Source organism: Mastigoproctus giganteus, chromosome 8, assembly GCF_048544385.1.
Source record: "Mastigoproctus giganteus isolate SK-2022 chromosome 8, ASM4854438v1, whole genome shotgun sequence".
Lineage (NCBI taxonomy): Eukaryota > Metazoa > Arthropoda > Arachnida > Uropygi > Thelyphonidae > Mastigoproctus > Mastigoproctus giganteus.
In genome coordinates, this window is record NC_143582.1 from 95,997,366 (window position 1) to 96,020,364 (window position 22,999).

General features: G+C 36.7%; 1 protein-coding gene across 1 annotated transcript in view; it reads left to right on the forward strand.

Moving 5' to 3' along the window:
* The window catches only part of LOC150081727 (neuropeptide SIFamide receptor-like), a 47,443-nt gene that overhangs the window by 18,721 nt on the left and 5,723 nt on the right, over positions 1-22,999 (forward strand). Inside the window, exon 2 of the mRNA XM_090379599.1 lies at positions 17,086-17,185. Within this exon, the coding sequence (XP_090235725.1) occupies positions 17,086-17,185 (100 nt within the window). The remainder of the gene's footprint in view (positions 1-17,085; positions 17,186-22,999) is intronic.

Here is a 22,999-nt window from a genome sequence, read left to right on the forward strand (position 1 = left end):
TATTTCTGAATCTTCCCATCTTAACAGTTACATACGGTTTGACTGCCAATGTTTGTCAAAATTCTGGTTACTGTACAGTATTAGTGTTACTATAAATATTATCCTGAGCAGTTAACAGAGGCAGTGCGTAAGCTGTTTTGCTGATGCACACATATTCACAACTGCTTATAAACTTGGCAGATCTAGTACGAAGACACCCATTTCGAATGCATGAGCAGAATGATAGGCTTGAGCTGTATGCAAGCAACTGTATTTTACAACGTTGAGCATGGAAAATACCAAGTACCTAGAAATGTTCCCTTACAGGTCCTAGCAGGATCTAGTTATGAGAACCTAGAGTTTCAGGAAATGTGTTCGTTTTGCTTTCTAGCATGACTGGAAGCCCTCGTGGTCCAGCCATATCTTTTGGACAGAGGCCTTTCAAGCTTATTGGTGAGAGTATCAAAAATACAGCTGCATTATTTAGAAGGAAAAAAACAGACAGTGCGATATTATGGCCACCCGATAATGATCTCATCTGACGATGTGTATTATGTCCACGAATTGCGTGTGTCCTCTGGTCGATTTGCCTGGTTTGCTGGACGAAAAACACGAGTTTCCGGTTCGGGAAAAAGTTGCTATCCACGCCTGAGACCGAGTAACTTTTTAGCCACGGAGTGATAAAAACCCATAAAAGTTCTTCGCGTCATTGACGGGATCCGAATCCCCCCCCCCGCCTCGACTTTTTTCACCTGGTCTAGGAAAGACGATGATTACTACCGTGAGAATCTGAACTATTTCGATAGTTCAAAAATGCAATTGCACCGTGTGGCTTCAAAGTAGCTTTGATCACTGGACGACAATTCCGTAGAATGAATATTGGCGGGACGACAGGTTCTACGAGTATGGGAGAGATGCAGGACAGAGCTCATAATTAAAGCATAGAGAGTTTCAGGAAGTTTTAGGCTTGAACATAAAACATACGGCTTTCCTTCTCCGTGAAACATTTTCTCTTTGGTTATTATACCAGGTTTGATCGTGCCAAGTTAGTTTGTACATACCTCAGAACAAACTAAACGCTCTCAGTTTTTAAATGAAAGCTTCATTTTAACATCTGCATGTTTTTGTTCCTAAACCCCATTCTGCCCAGTCAGCCACAGTAGATAGACTTTTTATTAAATATGTAAATTAATTATAACGGTTATAATAATATTCACTGCGTAGCAGACTGATCTATTAATGTAGGGTAAGTATTTAATATTAAGATGGGCATTTGAAAGTTTCAAACATCCAAATATTAATAATATGTACATTACATACTAAATTAATTCAACTATTGTATTAAGGGCCGTGCAAATGGGGACGCACTGGATGCGCCGACCTAGAGGACTCCACTCAAGGAAGCCATCAAAGTGAAAGCATAAATAAACGAAGCCCCTAAATACCCTTGCACGGCCCTTACTGTATTATGCCCTATTCGTAACCGAGTGACCAAGCAGCAAGATAGAGAGAAGCACTCGGCGTCATGTATTCTACAATTTTCATGTATTCGTAATGATTCCATAAAATATAGTAAAAAATGTAGTCTCTATCTTGAAAAGTCCTCTTAACCCAGTTTTCATCAGGTAATCTTTATTTCTTTATCACGAAATATAAACTGAAAATTTTATACGTTTTATTTAAAAGTAGCAGAAATCTATATATATGTAAATTTGTACTACTTTTAAATTAGTATTAGTATTAGTAATGACCGCATGGTGCAAGAAAGCGTATGGCTTATGCTGCACCAGCCAAAAAAAAAAAAAAAAAAAAAAAAAATCCGAACAAAACAATGATAAAAACAAAAAAATAAAATAAATAATAAATAATAATAATTAATAAAAAAAAGGAAATTAAACCTATCATCCTATGCGCTTCCCTTACCCGAAAGTACTATCCAGATGACCTTTGAAAAACCCCAAACTGTCGGCCTCTATTACCCACGAAGGCAAATATGCGTATATATATTATTGCGAATATTAATATAAAATAATAATGTATTTTTTACAACATATACTTTAACAGTTAAGTATTTAAGCCAAATTTTACCCATACCTAGAGCATTACAAATCTCCCGAAAATCTAGGGACCTCCTTCATAATTAAGAACTTTGTATAATTACATAATACGTATCTAACAGCATTTTGTTGATCAGTGACTCAGACCATATTGAGCCATTTCATATTACGTCTAAACAAGCGTGTACTCGGGTGCAGATATGCAAGTTTTGCGAGCTGAAAAGTCTGGAACTGGATGAAAAGTCACGAGAAACCCCTCCTTCCTCCTCCTTCTGAGCTCGGCTGACTACACCTCCGATTGAAAACTTTAGTATTCCTCCAGTCAACTCACATCCCTCCGAACGAGTGACAAGAAGCAAAATCTCCATTAACTATCATGAACATTTTTCCGATGTTACAGCAAAGAAATTCGTCATTTAAGGCTGTTTCGTTTTCTGTAACTTTGCTTTTATTACTACGTTTAATAATTTTAGTTTTACACTAACGATGGGCGCAGTCACTGCAAAGAAGTACCTGCAAACGTGTACAAATGGTTTCCGAAGAAATCTTCCTTAAACGTTGCCGTTGATGAAGAACAGCTGGCAAATTATGTGACAATCAGACTGCGTAACGTTTCTCTCTTTTCGATATCATTAACGTTTAATCATTAATCATGACGGATTTCCATTTTTATGTTTTCCAACATAAAAATGGAAGAAATAATTTAAACTTCTGCGTCTTTTTCTCTATTGTGTGTTTGTGAAACATAGATGTATGTATATAAGGTCAGTTAGTGAAATCTGTTGAATTCTCAGGAACAGGAAAACAATACAAATAACATTTCGAAACCGTTACTAAAATTAGTAAGAAATGCAGAAGTGGTTATTTTTTCCATTTTCATATCTGTGTCATGCAGTTTGTCTTGTAACTGACTAGTCGCGATCAATGGCAAAGTTTTCCAAAACTACTAACAGAGACCTATAAAAAAGCTTGGCGCAAGCAGAAATTTCTTAGCGCCATGGCAACTTGGCGCATGGAATTTGTATTCCTATTTAATAGTATTTATAAGGAACACTCTTCGGAAAATTCGATATTAGTGCGTCAAATAGCACCTTCATTTTGTCTCATCACTCTTCGCTATCCTCTACTCTTCCCTCTGTTTCTTGAATATATGTGAAGCCACTGCCAATTTCTTTTCTTTATAAGAAGTCTACCAATGACAGCTGAGAAACTCAGATAACTCGCATGCTTATAAAGCGTCTATGGAAGTAGACACTCTGCAAAAAAACAGTAGCAAGTTGACAGATATCCATGTTCTCGAATTCCCAGTTTATCGCAGGGAGCGTTTATTTATTTATTTTTTCTGCTTCGTCATGCTGCTCTCTTTAGAAATGATCTGACGAAAACTTATCTTTCAAAACCATTAATAGTAAAGAATAATCTTTCGTAAGCCACTCGGTTACACCACGTGGGAAATATACAAATAACTTGAGTGCATCTAACCGTCTTCAACGTGAACATCTAAGAAATCTTTATTTTTGAAAGGAGTCTAGGCCATAAAAAAAAGAGTTTAATATTTTCTTGATATTCCAAGAATTTTTTCATATTCTGCAATTTTAGGGAGGTTGATCTGCATCCGCCACGCGCTTGGCTTCTGACTGAAAATAGAAAATGAAATTAGAAAATATAAAGAAAAGAGCTACCTATGTTCTTTTCTTTTTAAGTTAATATGAAATTAAATATTTCTTGCTTTTTAGCGTTAACGGCATTCAAATACCGATTAAGATTTAGTCAATTAAAATTATCGTCTTAAATGTCTTGCCGTTCACCAAAATGCATTTTAAGACTATTTTTTATCAGCTTAATTTTTAATCATATATTAACCAATTTTTCAGACGAAAGACAAACATAATAAATGTTTGTCTTTTCTCTTAATCATAGCATTTTATTCATTATTTAAAAACGTTTAAGTAATTCCGCTGATCCCTTATGTCGTTGACTCGGAGTATAAACAGGAAAGTCATTTACAGTATGCAATAAATGCCGAATATAAGTACCATTTTTAACATTAACTATTACCCATTCTATTAACCATTTTTAAGTGAACAAAAATCACATCACCAGTAAGTATACAGTGCAGTTTTATTTTTCCTGATAGATTTTATTCCTATCTAAAAAAATTGCAGTCTGTCTGTCGTCTGTCGGTATGAAAAATAGGGAATTTCTAGTGGACAGATTTTCATTAAATTTATATTTGAACCTTTTAAAAATATTTGTCCAGCCATTACAAATTTCATTAAAATCAGATAATATTTCTTTTTTCCATTCAAATTGTATGGGAAAAAGAAATGAATCGATGTATAATGTAGTTTTAATGCAGTATTGTTAACTTTAGACAATCCGTGCATGCACTCTTCACGTGTATTATTATGTAAGACACGCGAACGTGGCGTCGCTTGTGTAGATATATATAAATAGATTTAAAAATATAGAGTATGGGGAAATATAGACTTAAAAGTATATCGAGAAACTAACAAATATTATGACGTTGAAATTAAACTCAAAGGCTAAGTTTAAAGAACGTAAAACTAGAGGTTTATTAAGTGTTCTATAAAGTCATAATCTTAGTAATTAATTGATAAAGAGATAACCAAATTTACTTTTCACTTCTATTAATCACAGAAAAATAAAGTATAAAAAATTCAATTAATTTAAGAAAAAAAATCGAACGCACCTGTAATGTATCAGGTGCGTTCGATTTTTTCACTGCGTACATTAACTAAACTGGCATGTTCATTTATAATTTATCTATTAACATAAAACTGTTCTACTGCTAAGTGGATGGCATATAATAATATTGTTGCTAAACAATATAATTAAGAAAGAAATTAAGAACAGGTTCATTCCATCCACTGAAATATCTGATTACACTTTATTACCGATGTTAAAACTCGAAATGCCTCAAGTGTTTTCAACGCCTTATTGAAAAACCAACTCAAGTGGAATTATCTCGAAACAACTCGTTCTAAATTGAGTTTTTTTTTATTATTATTTTTTCAGTAGGTGATTTGTACTTCTCCAGGAAATTCATCCGTACAGCACAAAATGCAGCTTTTTTTAAACAGAGGAACTAGAAGGGAAAAAAAAGAATTTAAGGGCGAATGAATATATTTCGTCATAAACTAATTTGCAGGCAGTTTTAATTATTCTATCACCTTAACTTGGAGTTCAAGACAGTTTTAATTAGCTGCCATAAGAAGGACAGTTTTTTTCTGCTATCACAGAATACGTTTCTATTATCATTAATATCACAGCATTCTCAGTGCTGTCTTTTTATTTATCGAAACACATTGGCGGTAAGACTATTATAAAGTAGTTAAATCTAGCAATAAGGCTCTGGAGTCCTATTTTAAAACTGTCCACGTGTGGCGCGAGTAATTTGTATAAAGATCGCGTCATCTTTACTCTTGAATTCAGAAGATAAGGATTACAAAGGGAAAAAAAAAAATTCTGCTCAAAACACATCGATCTGCATGGGATAGTAAATTTAGAATGAAATTGACTTTTTTTTTTTTTTTTTAATGGTAGTATATTATTATTTATTAGGTAATGTGCCCTGATTCACCAAGTCCTGTTCCTTTCAAAATGATACCAAACTTCGTTAGTCGTTAATGGCAGACTGTCAAACTGAAAATCGCCTTACACGCATCTGTCCTGAAAGATAGAAACTTAAATATATCCTCATTTATTAATTTTTTTTTTTGTCCTCGCTTTTTCCCATTATATATGAGGTCAGCGTTTTTTTTTTTTTTTTTTTTTGGCATTTTTTACGGCCGGATGCCCTTCCTGAAGCCAACCCTCAACCCTTTATCCGGGCTGGGGATATGCGGTGGTCATTCCCTGACCTTCCGCATCCTCTGTATTTGGTGGTCATTGACTAGAACCCCGATCTAATCAAGAAGCGTGTGCGTAGCACACGCTTCTTGATTAGATCGGGGTTCTAGTCCATACTAACAGGGTTCACACTACTGTTCCTGGCTACGGAGGCGCCATCCTCATAAATGACCACCAAAATTAAAATATCTAAAGTATTTAATAAATTAAATACTTCAGATATTTTAATTGTTAATCAGTGAATAAAGTGTCCAGAGTCGTACTGGAACATTGGTTTCAGGTAACTACTCAGGTAATTTCAAGTAATTACTCAGGTAACTGCCAAAATATAATAATAACTGGCACTTGGTATCAGTACCCGTCACAGGTGGAAGCCCCCCCCCCCCCCCATCAGGGAGAAATAATATAAACAATAACAACAACAATCATAATAATAAATAAATAAAGCACATGCCTGCATATGCTTTCTTAGAAATTAATCGACAAACTGCTTTGGAAACCTGTCGATTAATTCGTCGTAATTTATATTTTCTAATTGAACTGTTAAATAGAGACATAATGATTAAAACAACATCTAGATACATTAGTCTTAGCCTTAGATATAATAATTTGGGTGCCTCATAAATTCTGAAGTCCTACGCGTCACTCGTGCCTAAATCCGTCACAATGCATGTAGCATATTTTAAAAACTTTGACTTACTAAATAACACACTATGACCAATTAATGATTCAAGTATTATCTTTTAAAAATAATGGTAAACAGATAACCAATCTTGTAAAATATTGTTTACAGGTAGGACTCACAAAATACCGATTTATTTAAATTATAATCAGGATTGTCAGCTTGGTATTCAGGGTGTTACTCCTCCCTCTCTCTCTCTCTTTCTTTTCCATAACAACAGCTTTATCGCTATCTATTATAAATTTGAGGCATCAAACACCGTAATGTTGGAGTGTTCGTCAACCCAGTCATAACCAGCGTTATGCATTTGTTCAATGAATAATGCACGAAAACTAAAGATCTGTTTACTCAAGTCATTATTTAAAGCTCCTACGATTAGAAAACTCTTGCAGCCTTTTTTTTTTTTTTTTTTATCATGAAAAATAGATGAAGCATTTATTTTTACCCTTAAAGGTTATTATTACGTGAAAGCAGTTTATCTCGTGCACAATACAAGAAAAGTTTTACACTTTCCACTACGGCTTGAAGTCGCCTAGGTGTAATCTCGCCCCTCCCCACCAGTTTTCTTGATGCATTTATAGTGAAACGTAAAGTCGACTGAAACAATACTGATTAAACAGTATTAATTAAAGATGTTAATACAGCTGTGTGATCTACTTACAATTAGATCACACAGCTATATTAACATCGTTATCTGTACCTTTTGAAATGATATAAGTACGGTCCTCGGAAGATCAAAGCTACAATTAAAAGGAGTCACTTAATTATAGGTTTGTTATTGTTTGTTATTTGCATTTTAGGAGCATTAGCAACTAAGGCCATATTGCTCCATGATATGCGGTGGTCATTCCCTGACCTTCCCGCATCCTCCGTATTTGGTGGTGACGGGCTCGAACCCCGGTCTAATCAAGAAGCGTGTGCTACGCACTGCTGCTCCTTCCCACCTGGCTACGGAGGCGCCTACTTAATTATAGGAAACAGTCACTTAATTACAGAGAACGCGGATATCGCCAAAACTATTGTAGAAAATGAGAACTGTTAAGCCACGAAACCGGCACAAACACACTGATACAACAGTTAAGGTTATACTGTCAGAACGTGTGAAATGTGACCCGGATTTTATGTGCGCATGATTAATTCGGCATGGTTGAATTGCTGAAAAAGGGTGATTAGATTAAAAATGCGAATATTTTAAACCCTGTTCAAACTGTACTTTTATACACTGGTGTGTAAAATGTAAGGACCAACACTTTTTCTAAAGGTTACAACCACAAAATCAAACGAAACAGCCTGTGGCGGTTTGCATAACTGTGGCTGTTCAGTAGAAAGCTGGTGCACATTCAAAAATTTGAATCGTGATGAGAGGGGTCACATAAACAGATAACAGCAGCAGTTCAGCAGTTATGTGCAAATTACCGAATGGTGAGCACGATTGTTACAGACGTTCGATTGGTTTCATACAGTGCTACAGACAACGAAATGGCCAGTAGACAACATCTGGATGACTTGACCCGGGGCCGAATAATTGGGAAGCTCGAGGAAGGTCGAAGTGCGAGGAGTGTGTCTGCAGAGTTCGGTATCGCTCATAGCATTGTCTCACGTGAGTGGTCGGCCTTCAGAACGACAGGTACAGCTGTTAGAAGGACCAGTGGTGGTCGTCCACGAAAAACAACACCCAATGATGACCGCTATATACTCCTACAGGCCAAGAGGGACCGACACCAGACAGCGGGATCCATTGCAAACCAGATGCACAGGACACAGGATATTGCGGTTTACTGTGACCAGGCGACTCCACAAAGGTGGACTGTTTGCCCAACGGCCAGTACGCTGTGTCCCTTTAACACCTGCCCATCGGAGACACCGTTTACAGTGGTGCATCGAACACAAGGACTGGAAAGCAGTGCAATGGGGTAAGGTACTCTTTACTGATGAGAGTAGATTCAGTCTCAGCAGCGATTCTAGACGTCAGCTGATCTGGCGAGAGGTTGGCACACGGTATCACCCCGCAAACATCATACTCACCAGATGTCAGCCCCTGGGGTTGATTTTTTTTTTACCAGCCATGGTCACATTTCCCGCGATCGGACAGTACTTGGAAAGATACCCCTAAAATATCCTTATCTTGAAAATAAATTAAATCATAATATTAAAAATAAACTAACGGAACACCTCTAACAGTGCCTGTGCATGAATCCCTGTTCAGGAAGATATATCCCCACAAGGAAGAGTATCACATTCATGATAATTAAAATAAAGACAGATAACCCACAAGGGCCAGTGTTTAGGGAACATAAGCTCTTCTGATTTCCAAAAGGTTTGCATTTCAGTCTTTGACTACCATCCTGGAAAGTGTCGATGGATGTCCCCATAGATGAAAAGTAATTCCATGATCACAACTCCCTACAATTTTAAATGAACACATGTAACATATAACACAAATATATATACAGTATAACAAATAAACAAATGCAGTATATTGTTATGCAGGTCTGTAATCTGGACATCAGTGTACTGAAGGGAGTAAGCCCTTTTTACTATCAGTGTTACCTAAGATGCCTTGTGCACTGCCTAAGTTCCAGAGCTGATTTGGTTGTTACTAAAGGCCGCCGTAGCCTAGTGGTCAGGCGCGCGGGTGCATAAGTACACATGCCTTGAGTGACCGGGGTTCAAGCCTGTGACTACTGAATACGGTGCTGTTTCTTGTATTCTATCTATCTTGTGAACTCCTCTGACCGTTTGGTCGTCCCAAAATTTATTTTTATTTAAATCTTAGTTAAGGATGTCCCAGAAAACGCCTGCATACAACCTAGTGGTACTGTAATTGGACAGTGACCTCGTATGCCCTAAAATTCCTCTTAACGTCGTGGTAAGGGGAACTTGCTGCTTAGGTCATAGGTTGTGACTAACTCACTCTGAAATCTTCCTATAATTATGCATATGTTGAAGTCAGATCTCAGAATGCCGCTAATAAATATTGCTTCTTTTACCAAGGTTAACGTGTGGCAAGAGAATAGGTCAGGGGTAGGGATGCATAAACAAACCGCAATTTATTTACTCTTGAATTAAGGAAGATGTACAATAGATACTGATTACACGCCGACTCCTTTCTCATACTAAACCAGAAATAAAGGGTACACTACGCACTTAAGACTAATGGTACTTATAGCTATTGGTACGTGTTTAAATAGGTTAATGTTCTTTGTGTAGTTCTCCGTTGGAATTGCTCGTACTCTAGGATCCAATTCTCGTAAGTGTATATGTATATACAAGTGCCGTACCACATCTATGTATAACAATCTGGGTTTGAGTAATCACATTGATACTAATGGATTTACTTTATATGTTACACTCTAATTAATAAGGTGTTATAAGAGTGATTCTACATCAGTAGGTGTTCCTAACGAGGAGGAATGTTTCTTATTAGACTCTATCAAGTTAAGAGGTAGTTATAGACAGAATAGTGTTTTGTGGAAGGTGCCACTAGTGGTTTCCCACATCTGCGCCGTATCTACTTTGTGATGGAATGCAGAACTACTGCAAAGCCAGAAAAGTGTAACGTCTGGTTTATAAATTATTGTGTTTTGTTCTGTTGTTATATGTTTGGCTTCTTGGCCGCAGGGCCCTACTTTGCCCACCACCACGGGGAGGTGAGCCAGGCTGCCCATCATACTCTGGGTGGCCTCCGCCAGGGTCGCTTAAGTTTCCTGACGGAGGCCAAAAAAAATGAAGGAAAGAGAAGAGAAAGATATGATTATAAGGTACAGACAAGTTGGGTTTTAAAGTGGGGAAGAAGAGGTCAGACTGATAAGTAAGGAGGTAGTCCGCCTTGAGTAAGGCAAAGTAGGGGATGGGGTTGGGGAGTTAAAGTTACAGGGGGAAGGTACCCCTGCATGATCGCCATTTGGCGAGAGAAATCTGTATCCCGCACCTTGACGAGTGCCAGCAACATCCTTCCCACTATAGGTTAGCATCAAATCCCGCTATCCAAGGAGGGGTCCAAGAGAGCCAGCAATCGCGCAAAGTTTCAGTGCTAGCAATATCCTACTCATTGTGGGTTGGGGTAGTTATGGACGTCTGACACTTTCATTCATATTTCAGTTACCGTGTTATAAAGTTAGGGTGAGAATATAAGGAACTTACCAGTAAATTGCCTGCTTTGCTCAAGAAAAGGAGTCTTTCTCCTTTTCTTCAAGTTGAAGTGGTTGAAGACTTCCTCTTAGTCTTCAACGACTTCAATTCTCTTCAACCCTTCAACAACCTCCCCTTTCCTTTTGTCTCGCACCTGAATATATAGGTCCCCCTCTTTAGACTTCTACTATGCTCATATTGGCTAAAACGCTAATTTAGTGGGGGGGACTAAATTCCCAAGGACAAAATACAAAGAAAAAGGAACTCCAATGATGAGAAGGGACCCAACTAATAAAGGTGGGATAGGATTGCAATCATTGCCCTTACCCGACGCGGCGCCAACGAGATGTACAGTCGGGTGGGGAAAAGGAGAAGGGCGTCGTTGGCACAGTGTAGGTGTCGCACTACATATAGTACAGCAGTGGGAAAAAGTATGAGGTACTCGGCTAGGCAATAGCCTTCTAAGGCAGACGTACGGTGAAAAATTTGCCATTTTCACAATATATGATATATACATATATATCAAATAAACAAATAAAAAACTTAAGGTGCATTTTGTTGGTTATGTTTATTCGTTTAAGCTATTGCGGACAGCGCCATTGCTAAACCGAGATTTTTAATGCGATGTGCTATTAAACTTTGGAAAAATTGCTTTGGATGCGTTATTCAATGATTTTTTTTTTTTATGGTAGGCACACGTTTAATCCATAATGAGAGCTTTGAAAAGTAGCCATTAATTAACCGTCATATTAAACTTTGGAAAAACTGCTTAATGTGCTAACTTGATAACTGTACCGCATCAAAAATTAATGCAGAAATTAAAGTATTCAAACCGTTAAAGCCATTACAAGCATAATTAGGCTGGAAAAATTAATGGTCTGGTCTTTGGTGGCTACATTCCGAAATCCATCTTTTGATGTAACTTTTATATTGAAACTTTCATCAACTAACACAGATGTACAGATATACCAAGAATACAAGGAGATTTGAAATAAAATCGATGAGGAGATAAGAAAAATAAAATAAAAGCATCGGAATAGGTCTGCAAACGAATTAGAACATGATTTCTGTGAAACACAAAGAAAACTTTGGCGAATAATAAGAAATAAAAAAAGAATTAAATGAATATGTTAAAATAATAAATATAAGATAAACAGCAAAAATAAAACAAATAAATAAAACCAGAGAAATGAAAACTAGAAATAAAGAAACAATGCAAAAAAAAACCTATTAATGAATGGATATATAATAGAAAAAATAAAGGGAAAAATAAGATAGATAATGACACATGGGCAAAAAAAAGTAATGACTCAAGGCATCGGCAAACGAAGTAGGGGAAGACCAAGAAGATTGAAAGATGAGCTGTCCTAACCCAACAAGCAACATGCTTAATTGTAAAAGAAGAAAAAGAAGTGTACTTTTTAATGTAATCCAGATTCGGAAATTAGGGTTCTTTAAAACAATTTATTATTATCTTACTGCCAGACGTGGAAGTTAAGCAACACAGTTCAGCATGCAAAACGGAAGCGATAAACAAGAGAGATACTGTACATTACGAGTATGTCTATTATGCTGACAGCCGCTTCATTTGTTGACATATGGTGTGACTAATGTAGCAGAGGACTGATCAGTAAATATATGTATAGTTCGCGCGCGTCTTATGTTATATACTCAGTTCCCACTTTCATAGCATTAGGTAAACCTAACTGCAAGTAACATGATGCAGTAGCCTCCCCCTTCTGTTTGCAATATAGCGACAACTGATCTCGGCATGGACTCCACTAACTTCCGGTAACAATATTCTGGTGTTATACTAGCCCATGCACACTTAACGGAGTCTTCTTAATTCCTGTAGAATCGATAGCAGTGGTTTTCGATGTCGGGCGCAATCCTATCAATGTCATTCTCCGTAGGATTGGGGACTGGTGATCATAGAGGTCACTGAAGAAAGGAAAAGTCCACATTATAGAAGAAGAAAACTATGGATTCCCAAAAAAACATGCCCAAGAAAATCACATTTCTCTTGCTGTCCTGTAGTACTGTGGTCATGCATGCCAGGTCCAAACTTCATGCTGTTGCTGCTATACTCTAACGGTTAGAGTCTAACCCCTCATAGTTTGAAGCAGGATTCTTCCGACCCTTATGTTTTCTGAACTAGTGCGACAAAGTTTAAGCAAAGTGCATTATACTTTTGAAAGTAGCCATCAACTCAGCAGTAGGTGGTCAACTAATTGCGTAAACCTCGTCCGCAACGATGTTTAATTAAGGTTTAGGCGTTGATCCAATGAAATCAAGATAACTATGGACTCCCAGAAAAACATGTCCAAGAAAATCACATTTCCCTTGCTGTCCTGTAGTGCTATGGTCATGCATGACAGGTCCAAACTTCATGCTGTTGTTGCTGCTGCTGCTGGTATACTCTAACCCCTCATAGTTTGAAGCAGGATTCTTCCGACCATTTTCCAGTCAGTGTCCAGTTCGTTCTACTTGTTTTTATTTTTTATGTTCTTGAGTCATGGTAGCACCTAGGCAAATGCCCATCTCCACCTTCATCACCTGCGACAGCGCAAAACCTGTGTGAAACGGCCTTAAAAAAGTGTCAGGCCTCTTCGTACTAAGAAGCAGACAACACCTGGGCAGCTGCCGCCTAATGCCCGTCCCAAGCTCGAGGAGCCAGGTCCTGGTCCATTATTCACTGTCAGTGCTCAGCGCACTAAAATCCTGCACCCGCCGGATCTGGTGCAATACCGGCGGGTGAGTTCGTTCTATTGAGGGACAGCTCATTGTAGGTGTTTCTTACAGCAGTGTCATACAGTGAAGTCGCAGCATGGACGCCTGCCGCCGTATTTCCTTGTGAACCTGTGCTATTTCCCTCACGCTGTCACCTACATTGGTCTATAAAATTCTGATGATCCTCCGCTTTTCCGGAATATCAACTAGAAGTTTTTTTACAGTTCGCATAAACTGACTTTGTTTTCTGGCATATTTGCAGATCCTTGTACAACTTTCATACAACCACGATTAGCAGTTATTACTACTAATCATTCCAATGATATAATCGAATGAAATAATTTAATTATATACTTGAAATAAAATAATTCGATTATATCATTTGAATGAATTATTCGAAATAACCCATAATCCAATGTCATGTGTATAATCGAAATAATCGAATGTCATGTGTATAAATAATCGATCGAAATAATCGATTATAACCTCTCGAGTATGCCCATCACTAATTTTAACAACGGGATGGAAACACGCTTGTTCCATTAGTCTTCCTTCTTAAAGATTTCAGGATGGTAATGGGTTCTAATCTCCATTGAAAGCGTTACGTTTAAAGCCCACTTAGGCATGTTACCCGTGCTTGCCTTTCGATGCTGATGCATAGCAAAGAAAAGTGTATATACCATTGAAAACATGATAATCTCAAGTCATCTTCCCTTCAATTGCTGAAATTTTGGCCTCTCACATTGTCAACTGTTCTTTAAATCGCTTTTTTCTGCAGAATTCTGGCTTCAAGAAAGAAAACAGAAAAAAATAAGAAAAACGTTTATTTAGTGTTCCTTACTCTAGAATAGTCTTGAACAAAACCACTCATTCGAATGATAAAAAACCACGTTAGCCTTTAGAGAAAAATATAACATTCCAACTCAGATCCGCACCTTCGAGCTTCCCACTCTCTGTGGATTAGACGCTTCCCTACATTACTGATATCCAGTGCCGTCTAACATCAGTAAAGATGATGACCGGCATAATTACTTGGAATGGATACGTTTCAAAAGGTGTAAATAATTCTATTTGTCTCTTATTAAATCAATCGCTGAAGTTCTTAAGTTTTCGATATAGGCGCTGGTATTACTGATACTTGGTGACAACAAACTTTAAAAAAAAAATTCTTATTTGTAATTGAATCAGAGTTAATATTACAAAAATCAAAAAACCGAAAAAGCCTAGGCATAGACAATTTGAATGTAAAACTATTTAAATACGGGGCACCTTACTAAAAAAACGCACTACTAAAATTATTTAACATTATATGGCATAAGCAACCGATACCCAAAGATTGGGAAACAGGAATAGTAATCAATTTACACAAAAAAAGGCTCCAGAAATAACCCTAACAGCTACAGAAGAATAATACTGCTGTCAACTGCTGCAAAGCTATACTCTAATATACTAAAGAATAAACTTAATAAATACAGTGAACAATTCTTAGAAGAACAATGTGTGTTCAGAAAAGGGAGAAGCACAACAGATGCCATTTTCTCACTACAACGAATTTTGGAGAAAAGAAGAGAATTCAATCTACCAACATTTCTGCTCTTTATTGATTATGAAAAATCATATGACAATGTAAACCGGAAAAAACTTTGGCAGATTCTACGTGAAGAAAATATCCCAACCCAACTCCGGAAAGCGGTCCAAAACCTATAAAAAACTCAAAAGTCTGTATAAAATATTCTAATGGCCAGCTATCAGACCCAATTAATACCGATAAAGGAGTCAAACAAGGATGTGGACTATCACCAAATTTATTTAATATCTACATCAATAAAATTCTTAAAGAATGGAAACAAACAATTAACAACGGAATACAGTTGAACAACAGGAACAAAATCCAAACTATATTATATGCTGATGATCAAGTTATAATTGCAAAATCCGAAGATGAACTACAGATAGCAGCAAATGAACTTAATAAAATAGGTAAAAAGTACGAGGTGAAAATTTCCACCTCAAAAACAAAATCGATGGGATTATGTGGAAAAAACATACAATGTCAAAACTGTTATTGATGATAAAATAATAGAACAAATATCTGACTTCACCTATTTGGGAAATTTAATATGAAATGAAGGGAAAGACATCCACACTAAACTACAAAAATATAATAAAATGAATGGAACGATTAAACGCCACTTCGGAAAACAAATGACAACTGAAACAAAATTACGACTGCACAACATCACTTCAAAACCAGCTGTCTTCTACAGCTGTGAGACTTGGGTCATAAATAAGAAAGATGCACACGAACTAGAAGCAGCACAAATGAGATTTTTAAGACCATTATTAGGTAAGAAATTAGATATCCGCGAGAAATTAAAAGTAAATGACATAAAACGACATCAAGAAAAATGGATCAGATACATAGAAAGAATGAACCCAGACCGGATCCCAAAATTAGCCTTTAACTACAAACCTACAGGCAAGAAAGATGTTGGTCGACCAAAACAACGATGGCGAGATCAAGGCCACCTCCAAGAGCTACAACGGAACAGGTCTTAAAAAACCTAAGCCGGACCAAGTTCATGATGATGATGAATTGGGTCAACCTCGTATTTTGATTAAATGGAAAACTCACTGTTCTGGCATTCTTCTACAACTGAAAGTACCAGTTAATAGAAATTTTAATGTATTATTTTCAACGAACTTTTACTACACAATAATTTTAAAAATGTTTGTTCTGTCAGTGACTCCCTTCATTTAATACATGATAATGGCCCGAATTTTGTGCATATATTATAAGTTGTGCAATTGAATAACTCACATTATGGCAGTAATTTCACATGAATTTTAGTGGTGGTACGCCTACGTTTGGTGCTGCCACTTGTATTGACATTTTATAATGAACACAACGTTGCTGTTCGGCGAATAACCACGAGATGGGACTTTTACAAACTGAGATCAAAAGTGAAAGTGAACTGAGATAATAAGTTTCCAGAGAAGCTGGTACTTTCGTTTTAATATTTACCATGAAACTAATACTACAACTTAAAGCCACTACATGCATTACAAAGCATCGAGATTATCGACCTCCTATTTGTCATTGCTTTTTAGATAAATAATTCAGTGCAATGACGAACGTCTCAGATCCTTATTTATCTTGCGACAGTCGATGCTCCCAGCCTCTTTCTTAGATATTCATTATAGATCAATGAAAGCTCATTCCTGCCCTTTACTAGAGTCTGTCTGGGGCATCATGCTGCTCAGAATACATTAAGAAAATGCATTAAACAGCCCTAACTTATCTAATTGAACATTGTTTTTTACTGGGGAAAATAAGTTTCTCCGTTTTTTCGCATTTTTGTATGCTGTACAGAAATGCGTAAGAATTGTATATGTTAAATAATAATTGCTTCATTTAAATTCAGCTTAATGTAATATCTAAATATTTAACTGTAATCCAAATAACCAAAGAGAACTGATCAGCTATTCTTAGCTGGAGAAAACAGTACGAAAGACAATATTTCTGAAAGCAGTTTTTGAAAGTTTTAAAATTAGTGTTTATGCTTTACATTTCGTTTATATATTTTTTTTAATTTAATTATTCATGGAATTTTGTCTTTCTTTTCTTATTAGCATGGACATTGGGTTGGTTCACGTGCAAAATTGGAGCGTATCTGCAAGGAGTGTCTGTCAGCGCTTCCATAAATACCCTTGTGGCTATTTCACTTGACAGGTGAGATATAATTAGACTGTAAAGTTCTAATAATGGATGCAAATAAAGTCTTAATCCGCTGTAAGCAGCATAAGTAGTTTAAAATGAAGACTTTATAAAATGTATATTATGTCAGACCCTTTAACCAGTCCGATAAAGAAAGTAAACCATAATATTTCAGATTTCGTTCTTCTGACTTTCCCCCCAAGTTTATTCTATTCCTCAATAAGCACAAACTTTAGTTCGTAAACGTCACAACATAACCCTGTGTGGCCATTCAGCGATTAAAAAAAAAGCAGAACATTTTTATTTTCATATACCACGAGCTTCAAATAAGAAACCGCTGGCGCACGTTAAGTCTCAACTTCGAAACGATCTCATTAGGATAAAAGCTACACAAAAAAAAAGTCAATACTGCTGGTTTATAGAAGCATCTTGATTTAGAGCTTCTATTGCTGGTTTATAGAAGCATCTTGATTTAGAGCTTCTATTGCTGGTTTATAGAAGCATCTTGATTTAAAATACAGTATCCTGTATTTTATCCCAACTAAGATCGGTTGCTATATGGTCTAAAAATTAGCAACTGAAGTTTATTGGTTTTAAATTTAAAGATTTGTACCTGGGGAACAGACAGACCATGGGTTACTTATAAGCTAGGGGAGAAGGAGTTAAAAGTGATTCTGGACATATACTTATGGTACAATTAGATATGAAATTCACCATACGGCCTTTGTAAATAGGAAGAAATATTATCACTGATAATGTTCGTTATGTAAGACGATGATAAGATAGCATTTAGAATAATTTAGAATGTGGTCTTAATTTGAAGACCACATCTCACGCGCTAGAGAAAGTTCACAGAAGGGAACCATACCGGTTATGGACATTATTCAAACGAGTGGATCTGAGGTGTATAAGTTCTTGAAGGAGCTCAATAAATTAACGGAGGTATATTTTCACTGGTAGGAGAGAAAAAGGCAGAGGCACAAATTTAAAACCTCAGGGTTTTTTAAACAGAAGGCTAGATCTCATGAAGTTTACCTATGGGAAGAGTGTTATAGATCCATAGAATAAATTACCAGCCAAGTAGGTCGAGAGAGGAGTTCAGTAAAGTTCATATCGGAATTAGATATTCACTTCACTGTACGTATGCATATTACTTTCAACATTCCAGTCTGTCTGGACATCAATGTCAAGCGTTAGCCGACAGATTCCTACTAAAACAGATGCTTCATGCTCTGGGAGAGATCAACGGAGATCTCAAAGAACTGATGAGAAATAAGTAACATAGACTCGAATTCAATTCGTTACTTAAAGTGTACCCTCACTGTGGTTAGACCCGCATTGATGTACGTTGCTGAGACATGGGGGATTACAAGGGCCCAAGAGAAAAAGATGGAAGTGGCGGAGATGAGGATGCTAAGATGGATGTGTGGTGTGACGAGGAATGACAGGATAAGAAACGACTACATCAGAGGTACGGTTAAGGTGGGGCCTCTGAGTAAAAAAAAAAAAAAAAAAAAAAATGCGGGAATCTAGGTTGAGGTGGCTTGGACATGTGGAACGAAGAAGTGAGGAGTATGTGGGGAAGAGGTGTGAAAAGTTGGAGGTGATAGGGAAGAGGGGGAGACCTAAGCTGAGATGGAAGGACAAGGTGGCAGAGGATTTAAAAGAGAGAGGATGGAGGAGAGAGGAAGCCCAGGATAGGGAGGAATGGAGGAAAAGAATTAAGGACGGAAATGCTGACCCCATATAAACGTGAGAAGGCGGCGAAGATAAAGAAGTCTAAAGTGTATCCTCCTACCGAATTCAAATGGCGTCTCCTACCACCAATAGGAGATCCAAGGGGATTCAAGTAACTCCAAATTTATAGGGCCCCCCTGCAATCTACATTCGCTTCAAATAAAACCATCACCTTTAGTTTCGATGGACTCGGATCGAACGACACTGATGGTCTACGACCCAGGGCGAGTCTATTACTAGCGCTGAATCAGCCAACCCACACAGAATAGGACAGTCTCACCTAATTTAAAAAACGTACAGTAATTTGTTTATATGTATGCTTGTAATGCTTACTGTCGTACAATGTCTATTCGTTTATAATAACGCTGTCTTTTATTAAAATAATAATCTGTCTGTAACCCCTGGCATTACTTATGGCGTGAATGGAACAACTGTATATTACTCTGTTGAAAGTAAAGATTTTATTCTATTCTACAGTGCTCCATCATCAGAGATGCACGAATAATTGATACTGTATTCACACATGCAACTGAGTGCCGCTTGTTTTTTTTTTTTTTTTTTTTGTTTTTTTAACAACGGGTATGAACTGCTTCAACATCACTTATCTAGTTTAACTACCCTATACGTTATGTGTGCTGTCTTTTGTATCCCTTTTACTTAACGAACTGATCTGTTACTTTCCTCACATTCTTTTATTTCATCCTCCATTTTCTTATTAATTCAAATATCATACTATGAGACTTGCGAAAGAAGTCGTGACCATATTACTGTTATCCGGATTGTACACTGTACTGTTTTACGCCGATAATGACAGCATCTGAAATGCGAACGTTGCATTTGCAGTTCGTGGTGTACAAATAAATAAATAAAAGGTTAAAACATGGAATAAGTAAATTAGAAGGGCTTTGGAAATTGCTCAAAATGAAAGGGAAAAAAAGCTGCAATAATACATTAGATGATGCTCGACGTGTTACATGGCGACTAATAAAGAATAAAATAAAAAGAATTATAGCAAATGCAAGTAGATGGAAAGTTTTCATTCCAAATACATTAAATCTAATCGATTCTGCTCATCACTAACTAATATAAACAATGATGGCGCTATTATTATAGTTTTGATAACAGGAAAAGCTAAAGAAAGAATTTATCTTAGAATTCTGTATTTAAAAATTAGTTTGTAGAATTTTATTGTAAAAATAAAATAGTTTAATTCTATTGATTTTTTTTCGGGCTCCTATTTACTTTTATCCTAACTGTAAACAGAATATTCTATAACTGGGGAGGAGGGGAGTGCATATTTAGTATTCCGTCCAGGGCATAAAAACAGCGGCGCTGATTACTACGAGTATGAACACAAATAAACGAAAAAAAAAGAGGTTACTTTCCTATGGCGTTGAGTAAAGAAAGACGCATATTTTATACTGTATTATAATTTCATTTTAGCATCATCGGCCTCTGACTCATCCCTTTTGCGATGTCTGCTGTGATAGTCATATAACTGCTCAACCTCCTCTGGTTAAACAGACAAGCTTGGATTATGTCTATACTACTACATCACGTTCATAAGCAGAATTCATGTTTTTTGGAATGAAAATTCAAGAATAAATTCCAACGAAATGCCCCTCTACCACAGACAGCTGGAACTAGCAGATCCTATTAAATACTATTGTATATGCGTACAAAACAACTGATAGTGCCGCGTAAGAGAAAAACCAGAAGACGGTCAGATCCAAATCCGTAAAATCTCTTCTGGGTTTGTAACGACACCATCGCAACTATGTACCAGTAAGGAACACTTAAAAATATCTACAGGCAATAATATTTTGGATGTGAATCGACGTCAACTGATAAACAGAACCTACTAAATGCAGTAATGTTCTTGTATCTCTCTATTTTGCGAATTCCCTTGACCATATATGGTCACCCCGAAGTATAAATGGAAAATTTATTTATTCTTTTCATTTACATGGTCTCGGGATAATGGAACACCTGTCAGAAGCATTTACATCCTGAATGCATAGAAGAAATAACATTCTGCAGCAAAAAGTACTGTTTGAAATAAACAGCAGAGGAGTAGAGTTTACAATGAGTTGTTTTACGTAGTTAGGGCTAATAATAAAGGAAGAAAAAAATCTACCTTCGAAGTGAATAATACTAGGGTGAATAGGGGAGTAAAAAAGCAATCCTGCGGCACATTTCCGTAATAAGAAATTGTTTTTTTTTTGTGCTTTACGCGCTGGATACAACACAAAAAAAAGTACCATTCGATTGAACCTCGGAGGAAAAAGCTTGTTGGAAAATAGCACAAAGTTCAAATTAGTTGAGAGAACATTGAGTGATGCATCCAATGTTCAACAGCAGCAGCATTCCGAGTATCGATTGGCTTCCCTAATTTATTCCAGTTGAACAGTGAAGAAAACCATTACGATCGCGTAGCGTTAACTCACCTACAATGATTTATGGAGCTCTCATCAATAGGGTTGTCTCTAAAATTACGAGTAGTTAAATACGACATTTTCTACAGTAGTTCTACAGCTTCAGGAGTTTGGAGGGCAATTCGTTCAGATGAAATCAGTCACAATGGCCACTTGATAATGCTATTATAAAGCTGTTGTCTAATACATTATTTAGACACACATTTATGGACCAAGGAAAGACACTTTGAAACCGTGGTTTGTCTAAATGGCGTAATGTAGTGAAAGCATATTAATTTAAGATGGCATGATGAATTAACTTCGACACGTAACAAAGAGGCACAAAATAAGGATAGCAAACAAAAGCAATATATGCGGAGTGTTTTAATTTCTGGTCTACTGCGTATTTTATTATTTTAAAATAAAAAAGGGTATTATATTACAAACAATTATATGCACGTGATGTAATTTTTGTATCATTTTTCGGTTTTGTAAAGTTATATTCACTAAAACGAATAATTTAACAAAAGAGATCCGTGCAGTAATGAAATATCTTTTTTCGAAGGACTATTAGTGAAGCGAATCCACTAGGATATTATGGAGATGGTATACACGACTGTCCATCAAAATACAATGAGGAAGGCTGCTGAATTCAAAAAAAAGAGTCGTAGATGACTGCATTCATTACTATGATCCAAAAGCTAACAGCTGTTCATAGTGACGTCATATCATGAATAAGCCGATATCAGCTACCAAGACGATGGCATCATCTCTCCCCCTCACTATGCACAAAGGAGTAATGTTCACTGATGGCTTTCAGAATGGTATATCCAGTAAAGGTGAATATTTTTCTTCCTACTGGAATTTCATGAACAAAAGGGGGGAGAGAGAATATTGAAACAAGAGAATTATGAGATGGTTATACAATGCTGCAATATATCCATCACAGCCCGAAGCTAAACTCACATTAGAATGATAATACATTAATGTAAATTGTTTAAAATTAGTATACCATTATTTACAGGAGATTTACAAGAATGATGTTTCGCCAACGAAATCTTTCCTTAGCGGCCAAAAAAAAGTATGGTGAGACATCGCTTCCAGATACAACAAACCGAATTTTACCACCAGCCACTCTTCAGTATCACTTTCCATTGTGGACAGAGGAGTGGCAGTTATTTATACGTAAATCTGGTAACGTATTGCTCGTGTACGCAGAACGCTTGCATGTCAACGTTTCTCAACCGTCTTTTTAGGGTTCGTAGTCTAACGAAGGACCCTTATGTCACTCGGTTCTCCTTCTGTCTGTCCGTCCGTCACAGCATTGTATCTCTGGGACCACTCAACCTACTGACTTGAAATTTTGCATGGGTTTGTACATCATGTAGGCCAACATAACGCCATATTGATCGTTGACAAAAATTTGTCTGAGAAATGGGGGGTAAAACGTGGAGTGGACAAAAATGTTGTCGACAACCTATAGCTTATTATACACCGATGGAAAGAACTCAACGAGTAGGTTTCAAACATAATTTTAAAATATTTTTAAAATTGAAAATGGCGGCGCCAGACAGGAAAATGTGAATAATTTTAGTGTCTCCCCCCCTCTATTTCCGTCGCTAATGGAGCTAAAAATTTAAACATCACATGAGCTATGCGTTATTCGATGCTTATCAAG